The sequence below is a fragment of the Rattus norvegicus genome (assembly GCF_036323735.1).
Source record: "Rattus norvegicus strain BN/NHsdMcwi chromosome 3 unlocalized genomic scaffold, GRCr8 chr3_unlocalized_1, whole genome shotgun sequence".
Classification (NCBI taxonomy): domain Eukaryota; kingdom Metazoa; phylum Chordata; class Mammalia; order Rodentia; family Muridae; genus Rattus; species Rattus norvegicus.
In genome coordinates, this window is record NW_026947362.1 from 219330 (window position 1) to 231076 (window position 11747).

Consider the following 11747-nt stretch of genomic DNA (forward strand, 5'->3'; position numbering starts at 1 on the left):
TTCGGTATATTTGAGTTGTTTCAGTGTCTTGATTTCACCTTGTTTCTGTATATTTGAGTTGTTTCAGTGTCTTGTTTTCACCTTGTTTTGGTATATTTGAGTTGTTTCAGTGTCTTGATTTCACCTTGTTTCGTTATATTTGAGTTGTTTCAGTGTCTTGATTTCACCTTGTTTCGGTATATTTGAGTTGTTTCAGTGTCTTGACTTCACCTTGTTTCAGTATATTTGAGTTGTTTCAGTGTCTTGATTTCACCTTGTTTCCTGATATTTGAGTTTTTTCAGTGTATTTGAATGATAGCTGAGGATTGGGAGACTTAGCGCGAGATGGGAAGGAGAAAGTGAGGATGCAAAGATCTATCGGATCCCTGCTACTTGCCCTTGCATTCAACATTCCATATTTAAAAACAACAACAATCACCACCAACGACAATAGTCGACAACAAGGCATGAATACAACAGACTGGCAGAGAAGACACTAATAGTCATGACATATTTGTAACCTCACTTTCTCCCCTAAAGCCTCGTGTATTGAGCCGATGGATTTTGTTGTCAAACCCTGATGGTTAATAACTAGATCGGAGCCCCATAACACTGTGATGAATGACACCGTGATCGACGGGATAGTCAGAGCTTGCGACATTCTTTCCATATAAAATCAACCCATTAGGGAACTAATAACAACAGGTCACATATATAAATAAAAGAGCCTTTCACACTGACGATTGGAATTGTTACTATATATCCCAGTTCTTTGCATTTTATTTTCATTCGTGTGTTGTTTTCAGTGCCATGCTTGCTACATAGAAAACTGTGCATTTTCTACACTATGTATCTTTTGGGGGTGGACTCTGTAAGCTAAAGACTAAATCAATCCACATCATAGGGTTCCTCCCTGTCCTGTTTACAGAACTGAAATTAAACTGTTTTCACAAAATATTTTGCACTTGCCTGGCTCATTGTTGTTAAGGCTTGAGTGTGAAATTTCCCCACGGTCTCAGCTGTGGGAACACTTTGTCTCAAGCTGATGGCACTGTCTAGGAAGCTGGAGGAATCTTTCAGACTGTGCCCTAGCAGAAGTAGGTCACTGTGGCAGGAAGGAGGGAGCTGGCTGGTTCAGACCGAACTCTTGGCCGCCTGATCCACTCAAATATAAGCAGGGCTCATGCAGGCTCTCAGTGGCACAGATCAATACACCTTTGCCATGTGGTCATTGCCACGACAGTCTGAACCCAATGACTGTGACTGTGTGCCCTAAACAAACCTCTATTCCTTCATATTGATTGTGTCATGAATTTTAACACCTTGACATAAAAATAATGTAAGTGTACATCTGCATGTGTGTGTGTGTGTGAGAGAGAGAGAGAGAGAGTGAGAGAGAAAGAGAGAGAGAGAGAGACATAGAAGCAGAGAGAACGAGAGACAGAGGGACAAGAGATAGAAAGAGATTGAAAGAGTGTGAAATCGCTTTACATTAAGTATATATAATTTGCTCCTTGAATCATAAGGCAGTCAATTGATTCTTTTACCCCAGCAGCCATCAGCACAGGAAAAGCTCCTCAGTAAGGGATTCTGTCTAGCTGGTGCTATAGATCTATGCAGGTGACCACAGCTGCTGTGAGCTCATGATGCAGCAGCCATGTAATGTCCTGAAGGCAGCAAGCCACAGCCCTGCTTCCAACACTCTGTGTCTTACACTCTTCACAACTCCTTGTCCAAGATGTTTCCCAAGTCCAAGGAGTTAAAAAGAGACTGAATGCTCATGAATAAATGGGGCATCTTTATTGCTTCCCACTCTAAACTGCTCTCTTAAGAAACTTTATTTTAGGGCTGGAGAGATGGTTCAGGGCTTAAGAGCACTGACTGCTCTTCCAAAGGGCCTGAGTTCAATTGCCAGCAACTACATGGTGGCTCACAACCATCTGTAATGGGATCTGATGCCCTTTTTTGGTGTGTCTGAAGACAGTGACAGTGTTCTCACATACATGGAATAAATAAATAAAGCTTTAAAAAAAGAATCTTTATTTTAAATTTTAACTGGAACGTGAAACTTTTTCTTTCTATTAACCTTTATAACATTTACACACACACACACACAAACACACACACACAAACACACACAGAAACAGAGAGAGAGAGAGACAGAGAGAGAGACAGAGAAGGGGAGGGGGGCAAGGGGAGGGGGAGAGAGATAGAGACAGACAGAAAGAGAGACAGACACAGAGACATACACACAGACACACACACACAAACACACACACACAGAGATAGATAGATAGATAGATAGATAGAGAGAGAGAGAGAGAGAGAGAGAGAGAGAGAGAGAGAGAGAGGTCTAAAGGACTAAAATATACTCCTAAGTCAAAGATAAAGCCCAGACACTTGTCAACAGGATGGTGCAGAGTTAAGGGTGGAATGACCGTGGAGCCTCCAGAAGGCAGGAACCAGAGACTGTGGCTCTCCCAGGGAGGGCGTCTCCTGTTTTTCGATGCCTTCATGACCAGGATTGGTGAACTGCAGACCAGCCGTGTGGGTGTCAGCCTGCAAAGTGCACTTTGTATGGAGACCGACGTGGGCTGCGCAGGCTGCCTTGGTGCCCTCTCACGTCTAGGATTCCTAGGAGAGTAGGAAATGGTTCACCAGGTTCAGTGAAGCTTGTGAATCTGGAAGCTAGTGCTAAAACTGGACACTTAAAAGTTAATAGTTATTAGAAATTGTGTTTAAATTTAAAAACCATTTCCTCATTTGTGTGGGCACACCCGACACGTGTAGGCAGTGCTTACTGATTGATCATGGCGCCGTACACTTCCGACCACACACAGACCCTGACGATAATTACTTCCGGTGCTGTGTGACTTATTTCTTCTCCTTCCAATGAAGGTGCAGACTTGAACCATTTCCGGTGTCAGAAATGAAATGACGTAGTTCCGGTTTCTCAAGGCTTCTGGCATTTAGGTTGAGTCCTTGACATGGGACATCCGGGGCAAAGCACAGCGTTCCCTCGGGCTGAGCAATGGGATCTCTGGTTTGGATTGTTTTCTCTGCCCAGAGCAAATGGATTAAATTCGCAGACCCCATGAGTCTATAGTGGCTTCTGTGAACTCTGTGTGTTATTATCTTTTCAAATCCTCTTAGTTCTACGCCAAGTCGCTGACAGCTGCCTCGCTCTGTGAACTGGCTGCCGTCGTTCTATTACAGCGATTTGATCGATGTGTCGCCTTCATTTGTTAGCTCTCGTAGCTCCATTTTCTGAGAAGGGCTACTTCCCTCTGTGTGCATGCCTCAGGTGTTGGACGCTACCTCTTAGGAGGTCTCAGGCCCTTCCTTTGAGGCCCTGCATCCCTGCAGACAAGGAGCTAAAGTCTTTGAAACAAAATCCAGTAACTCCACGGCGGCTTTTTCATGCCTTTTGAGAGATCCGAGGACAAGTCTTTCCACTGGCAGATATTCACACACGTTAAACTCTTTTTTTTTTTTTTGGTTCTTTTTTTCGGAGCTGGGGACCGAACCCAGGGCCTTGTGGTTCCTAGACAAGCGCTCTAACCACTGAGCTAAATCCCCAGCCCCACACGTTACACTCTTAAGTCGAGATATCCAACCTGCGTTTTCATCCTAATATCAACAAACACACGAGTTACCGGTAGATTTATTGAAAGAACCAAGTATGAGTTTGGAAACTCCTTTGTCTCTCTCTCTCTCTGGAACACAATTTTCCCCTTTGAAAGCTAAAATTTCTAATTTTATTAAAGTCCATTAAAAATCCACATTGTTCTAAATTTTTTGATGGGAATGACTTTAGTTATCTACAGACTGACCTGCTCCACCCCCCTCTTTCCATGACTAAAAGGAAGGCAATTTTAAAAACAGTCTGCCTAATGGTAACCTAGTTTTTTCTCTTGTTAAATATTATTTCTTGACTTCTGGATTTTTTTTAATACCAATAAGGCACCAACTGTTCTCTAGATGTCTCCCCCACCCCCATATTACTTTATTCTTTGGTAAACATGGGGTGAGCCCCCTCTATGCTCATTATCAAATGCTTCTGATTAGGTTTTTGGACAAAAGCAACCTACCATCTGTCTTTTTCTAGTGCTTTTCCTCTTCAGGGAAAGAGAAATACCAAAGCCTGCCTGAGAATTAGGATTTTTCAAAAGTCTCATCTCATTGTGGATTCCAATTTCCAAAGTTGACATTCATTAAGGGGAACGGATATGAACATCCCATCACGGTTTGGATGTTTATTATTATCTCTTGTTATATTCATTTTCCCTTTGTGACTTGAGATGTAAGCTACCCACAGACAAAAAGAGCTATTGAACCAAGTTCCCATCTTCCCCTCTCTGTAAGCTGTGATTTCTAAGGCTGAAGAGGAGAATAAAGCAAAATGAAGCGAGTCTGCAGATTTTGTCCATGTACTTCCTAGAACAAGAAACAGAGAGAGACATGTTCCATTAACACGTGTATCAGATGGACCAACGAAACTGCAGGGGCCCTGGCTAGATCTAAAATCCCTGTAATGGTGTGTGTGTGTGTGTGTGTGTGTGTGTGTGTGTGTGTGTGTGTGTGTAAATATATATATATATATATATATATGTATATATGCATATATGTATGTATGTCTTAGGGTTTTAGTGCTATGAAAAGAAACCATGACCAATGCAAGTCTGACATGGACATTTAGTTAGGGCTGGCTTGTAGGTTCATATGTTCAGTCTATTATCATCAAGGCAGGAGCATGGCAGCATCTAGGCAGGCATGTGCAGGAGGAGCTGAGCGTTCTACATCTTCCTCTGAAGTCTGCTAGAAGACTGGCTTCCGGGCAGCTAGGGTGACGGTCTTAAAGCCCATGCCCACAGTGACACACTTACTCCAACAAGGCCACATCCACTCCAACAAGGCCACACCCCCTAGCAGTGCACTCCTATTTGGCACTATTTGTCTTTAAACTTGAAACGTATTCATAAAACTGTTCAATTGAAAACAGGTAACTTTAATTAAATGAATACAGATATATTAGAAAAAAAACAGGAATATGTGTGCCTTAGTTACTGTTCTATTGCTGTGTAGAGACACCGTTACCAAACCAATTTATGACAGGAAACATATAATTGCCATTTTACAGTTTCAGAGGGTGAGTCCATGGACCATCGGGGTAGACACCATGACAGCAGGCTGGCAGGCAGGCAGTCATGGCTGGAGTAGATCCTGAGAGCTCACATCCTGTTCCCCAGATGAGAGAGAGAGAGAGGGAGAGAGAGAGAGAGAGAGAGAGAGAGAGAGAGAGAGAGGGAGAGGGAGAGAGAGGGAGAGAGAGGGAGAGGGAGGGAGAGAGAGAGAGAGGGAGGGAGAGGGAGAGGGAGAGGGAGAGAGACAAACAAACAGAGAGAGGGAGAGGGAGAGGGAGGGAGAGAGAGAGGGAGGGAGGGAGAGGGAGAGGGAGAGAGAGAGGGAGAGAGAGAGGGAGGGAGAGGGAGAGGGAGAGGGAGAGAGACAACAAACAGAGAGAGGGAGAGGTAGAGGGAGAGAGAGGGAGAGGGAGGGAGGGAGAGAGGGAGAGAGAGACAGACAGACAGAGAGAGAGAGAGGGAGACAGGGAGGGAGGGAGAGGGAGAGGGAGAGGGAGAGGGAGGGAGGGAGAGGGAGAGAAGCCTCGTGGCCTTTTGAAATCTCAAGGCCCCCACCTCCCATTGACATATCTCTTTTAACTAAAACACAACTCCCAATCCTTTCTAAACATTCCACCAAGGGGAAACCAAACACATTCAAATATTTGAAATTCTGAGGGTCACACTTATTCAAAATCCTAAAGTATGTTTTTTTTTCATTTAAGGAAATCAAATAATGATTGTCCATCCCGTTTGGTAGTATATTTTATCGTTACATTTCATTTGTAGAGGTTAGGGTTATTTTCATAACAAGTATCCAAGCAAACCATAACTCTCCCATAAGCCAAAGGCATCATACCTCCCCCGCTTCTCCTTGATTATCCACATTGGCTTTACTTATCTGTACGGAAACATATCCCTTCATCCTGATTTAGTACAAACCATGGTGAGCTATTGATGTGCAAGTAATTGCTATTCATAATGGGATAAAACAGAAGCCAACATGATTGATTCTATTGTTGCTAGGAGCTGAAGATTTCCCTTCCATTTAATAAAACGTGATAAATATGATTTTAACGCAAGCCTAGAAACCCCAACAAAGCCTTTAATTTATATTTGTTTCAGTATTTCCAGATCATTCTCTGTGATACAAAGGAACCTAGAGGAGGAGAACTGTGTGGAGTCACTGACACACACTCAACAAAGGATTCGTTTGCACAATAAGGAGATATATCGTGTCCTCTGAGAGTTGGCCCCAGGACTCCCAATGATCTAAAACTCCTCAGGTTCCTTGGATAAAGCGACACTGCATTTGCATATAACCTATGCAAGCCTCTCGTATACTGTAGTCATATTTATATGTGTGTGTGCGTGTGTGTGGATAGAGAGATGTAAGTTCAGAGGCTGGGGAGGGTAGAGCGTGTTCTGCTCCTTCACTACCTATAGTATTCCCTTGTGACGGGGTCTCCTGCTGAACCTGAGGTGAGGCTCACTGTCAGGAAGCCCCGGTCATCCTCCTGTTCCCATACCAAGCCCTGGTGTTTGCATGTGTGACCACACACTTGGCTTTACCCCTCTGCCGTCTCTCCAGATCATCCTCTCCATGTTCCATCCACCACAGCCTGTCTCCTCCACCAAAGTGTTTACACACAACACGTCACATCGCACATTGTAATTTTTAGAGGAAAAACAAATTCCACTGGAAAAGATACTGGGGTTGTCAAAGGCATGTGGGTATCTGAAACACAGAAAAACAACCATTTTCCCCCCAATCCTATAAATTTCCCATCTATGTCCCCCTCACTTTGTGAATTTCACCTTAACGGTTCTTTTCCACCAGATCATAGAAGTAGATATGGACCTTGCCATCAAACTTGAAGAAGTACACAGAAGACTTGGCTAGAACTTGGTAAATGACTTTGCCGATCTTTTTGGATCCATCGCTTCTGGTGAACTGCACACATTGATCTGTTAAGATGTCGCTGTCAACGTCTGACTTCACGTGTGCTGGAGGAGTCTCTGGAATGATACGGAGGTTACCTTCTGTGTAATCATCCAGGAGCTGGTAGATGTATAGGACTGGATCTTTCTCGTAGGTGATGTAAAACCAGTCCTTCATGATCGGCACCTGGGCTAGGACCACCCCCCTCCAGTTGTCCTTAGAGCCATGTTTGCCCTCAAATTTATGCTCCACAACTCGGCCAACCATGGCACTTGCGAGATGGGCATCTTTCACTTGAGGAAACACTACTTTGTGAGGCAAGACCTTAAGCCTTAAAATCCTCTCATCACTGTGAAGTGCCAGTCCGTAGACACATTCAATTCCATCATACTTGACCAGATAGAGAGAGGGATTTGTTGGCAGTTGATCTAGAACGATGGCCTTCCATTGGGTGATGGGCTCATCACCTTCCTTCCATCCGTGAGAAATTCTGCAGCCCACAATGTCCCCCAGGGCCTGGGGAGAAGGCCTCCTCCTCCTCCGCTTCTGGAAGGATGGTGTGCTCATCCTCCTCAGAGACATGCTCTTCTTCTTGGCTGTAGACATTGTGTGGTAGACCACGACACTCCTGGTCCACCGTCTTGTGGCTATCGTTCTGTGTTCAGGCTTCATACTTGGTCATGGCCTGGGTTTGAAGAGCTCGCCTGCTTAAACCAGACACAATGCTGTTGCCTCTGTCATGTGAGTGCCTGCAAGACAATGGGGTTGGGTGAGGAGGGCACTGGACCAAGGCTCTTGTATAAGAGAACTTTGGAGCAGGTGAGGAATGTGATGGTAAACAGGTTTGAGCATCTGAATCTAATTCTGTCGTAATCAGAAGTTCGTAGGAGGGCTGTGCAATGGTGGAGCACACCTTTAATTCCAGCACTCAAGAGGCAGAGGGAGGCAGACCTCTGTGAGATCAAGGACAGCCTGGTCTACAGAGTTAGTTCCAGGGTAGGCAATGCTACCCACAGAAAAACCCTGCCTCAAAAATCAAAATCAAAAGTGCAAAGGGAAATGAAAAAATGGTTCTCTACAGCTCAGAATAACATATTCAAACACATTTCTTCAGCCCGTGGCACTTTGCCTCTGCTGAGGAACCTCTCCTTGAATGGCTAGATCAGTGTGGGATTAAGTATCCCTGTCCCCACTTTAAGCAAGCAGAACAGAGAAAGGATAGCTAAGGAGCCAGAAGGATGGCCACACCCCTCTTCTACCCTCTAACTATGAGCTATGTGGCAACATCCACAAGTGTCTGCCCAGAGACACAGCACACCAGTCCACTGGCTTTCTGTACTGTGCATCCTGACCCAGCCCCAGGTTTATTCCGCGACGCTATTGCATTTTCGACCGCAACAAGAGTCTTTTGTGTAGGCAACAGCAGCCATTTAGGAATAATATCTCCTGGGGTTGTGATTTAACTCAGTGGTAGAGCAGTTGCCTAGCACACAGAAGGCCCTCAGCTCTGAAAAAAAAAAAACCAAAAACAAACAACAACAACAAAAAACAAAAAAACAAAAAAACAAGACATATTATCTCCTAAAATGCACAGGCACAGAGAGGAGCTTTGGCATTTTAGTAGGATTATGAATTAGATATTGTTAGCAAAGTATAATAAACTCCGGAGACTGAATAGCCTAGACCATCCGCCGAGCTCTCAAACGTGGAAGACATCAGAACAGACGGTTACTCGCTGTACGAGGGAAAACTTTTAGTTTTCTGGGCTACAAGGGTCCCCGTTATCTTCATAAACGTATTTACCGAAAGAAAATGTCCTAGTCGTCCAGATTCTGTCTTCGGAAACCGGTCAGGCACCAAAAGGCTGCTGAATAATTGTGGGGTTCAGGAGGTGAACTGGCTTTCACACCCCGCTGAGAAGATGATGAACCCACCTTCAGGGGAGTCTAGCGCCCCCAAGTGGATGAGAAGCGCAACCTCCGCCCTTCTCTGTGTGACATCATCCAGGCTCTGCTTACATCATAGAAGCCCTCTCAGGCCTGTTCCTTCCCTAGTTGCGCTTAGAAACGTCCAACATCTAGGTTTTAGCTTCTCATGTAGCCTCCTGGAGACCCAAAATAAAGTCCCCACCCAAATATTCTGATGACTCGAGTCACAGTCTGCCCAAGTAGCTCTTTTCACGCATTTTTTTATCTGAAAAAGTCTTTGGTTTCTGAGTCATCAACATCCTTGGTGGTTATTTTCCCAGCTCCTATCTTTCCTTTGGTTATCTTTAAGCCATTCTCCGTATCAGAAATATTGGTAGCCTCTCTCTCCGAGGCAGCCCACTGGATAGCACCCCAAAATTATCTTTATCAAAACCCACAATTAGAGGAGGACCATTTTTATTCAAACAGAGCTGGAATTTGCCAGGATTAAATACCTTGTATTGAAGTCAATGGCAATCATGAATTATGGATTCTTTGCAAAGAGGGTGGAAAAATTATCTCCTGGAACTGCTTCCAAAGTCGGGCTAAACTGATGACAAACCCGATATCGACCAGTCATATTTTAAAAGTCTTTAAAATTTACCAGCACTTCTGATTACAAGGAATTTATTAGATCAAATGCAGCAAAACAGGATGAAATAGATGAGGTAATTTTATTTTTGAAATATGGGTAGACAGAATACTGGATGCAGGTAAGGATGGAATTTACCTGTAAAATACAGGGCACTTTAATTGTTTGTGTCACATAGTTCTTCGGATCTTCAAAAGGATTCTTTTCAGACCCCTCCCTTTTCCCCACCACACTCTGACCCTCCCTTCCCTCTCCCCAGTAATTCCCTTCCACTTTAACATTATAATTTTTTAAATGTACTTAGAGATTAACAACTTATGGCAGCTTTTTAAAATCTGTCCACTTTTCTAAGTGCACCGTCTTCTTTTTCTCCCTTCTATCTTAGTTTTAACCACATTTTCATTCACACTTTGAGTTTTACTCTCTCTCTGCTCTTCTGACTCCTCTGCCATTATGTGACTGCTGGTCCACTATGTGGCTGACCTCAATGTGGGGTTAACTTAAAGGACATGATTTTCCCCCTTTTCTCCCCTTCATCATCCTTCTCTAGGCACCTGCTGAGATTTACAGCCTTGGGGAATTTTTTTAAGCCTGGAAAGCACACACACACACACACACATACACACACACACACAAACACACACATATATACACACAGAAACACTCATACATGCACAAAGAAACACACACATGCATAAACACACAAACACACATACATGCACACACAAACACACACAAATACACATATACAAACACAAACACACAAATACAGAGAGACAGAGACAGAGAAGAGAGAGACACAGAGAGAGACAGAGAGCCCATGATAAAACATGTAATATCATCTTTCTAAGAACAATAAACAGAGACAACTTCCAAAAAAGTGAAGAACAAGTCGGCAACAAGAAGAACAATCTCATCACAGCCGTCAACTTGAGGAGGAAAGAGTTTGTCTCACTCTATCTTCTAGGTTCCCGTCTGTTACTGAGTGATGTTGGGGCAGGAACTCAGGCAGGACTATAGAGGCAGGAAAGGAAGCAGAGAAAACTTAGAAATGCTGGGTACTGGATTGCTATCCATGACCTACTCAGCTTTCTCTCCTTCTCCTACAACCCAGGGCCACCTTCATAGGGGATGACACTGCCAAAAGTGGGCTAGACCCTTCCACATCAACCATCAAAAAAAAAAAGAAAGAAAACATTCCATAGATGTGGCCAAAGCCCAATCTGATGGATGCAATTCTTCAGCTGATTCTCCTTCTTCCAGATTGAGTCAAACTGACAATAAAAACGAACCAGGACCCCTTCACATACATTCTGATTGCCACACTGTGTGCAATAGACAAGCCATTGGAATAACCTTAGCTGTTGATCACTGGATGAATGGCTTAAAAATGTGATATACATTGATGTGATTTTCTTCTATATGTAAGAGCAAAGGTTTTGTTCTCAGAAAAAAGATGGAACTGTACAATACAATATGTTAAGTGAAACAAGCCAGACTCAACAAGACAACTGGGAAATTTAGATTTTAATAAGGGATATAAACTGAAAGGGGGCATTTAGGAAGAGGAAGGGGAGCAGCAGGGTGTGTGTGTGTGTGTGTGTGTGTGTGTGTGTGTGTGTGTGTGTGTGTGCAGGTGGAAATGGAGGTGAGTTGTGAGGATGAAGATGGCTAATGTACAGTATAAACCTGTACAAGGAGTCACAAGCAAGCCCAATGACTTGTACATTTAAAACACTTCAATATAAGAGAACTGAGTCTAAAACAATGTTTTGATTAAATTGGGGGTTTATAGTTTAGAGATACCGTAAAGTTTATTCATATTTTCCTTCCCACAGGTGGCTCTTACTGTTTCGAGCTTGATACTGGTGACAGGATATGGCAATGAGCTTTAGTGTCTGTACCTCATTAATCACCCGGAATTCACGTCATTCAGTGAGGCTACTGTGGGTAAGGAGGTAGTTAGAGATCTTAAGGGTACACGATGTGGGAAGAATAATGCCCACCCCACTATAGATCTCCAAATATTCACCCTCATCTCTTGCTTGAATGTGTTTACCCAAAAGTAATTTTTGAATATTAATCCCCAGTGGGAATGTATTTGTGAAGCATTGATTAGGTCAAGAGGGATGCAACCTGCAAAT

General features: G+C 43.6%; 1 protein-coding gene across 2 annotated transcripts; it reads right to left on the bottom strand.

Moving 5' to 3' along the window:
• Positions 1-6759: 6759 nt before the first annotated feature.
• Positions 6760-9001, bottom strand: LOC108353098 (Y-linked testis-specific protein 1-like). 2 transcript variants are annotated; one of them, XM_063280683.1, is made up of 3 exons: positions 8848-9001; positions 6921-7793; positions 6760-6840 (listed from the first exon to the last, which is right to left on the bottom strand). In XM_063280683.1, exon 2 carries the CDS (start codon positions 7714-7716, stop codon positions 6922-6924), a length of 795 nt encoding a protein of 264 aa, XP_063136753.1. In that variant the 5' UTR covers positions 7717-7793; positions 8848-9001; the 3' UTR covers positions 6760-6840; position 6921. The 2 variants fall into 2 exon arrangements, with proteins under 2 accessions (XP_063136753.1, XP_063136754.1); XM_063280684.1 differs by having other exon boundaries at positions 6760-7793.
• Between the last annotated feature and the right edge of the window lie 2746 nt (positions 9002-11747).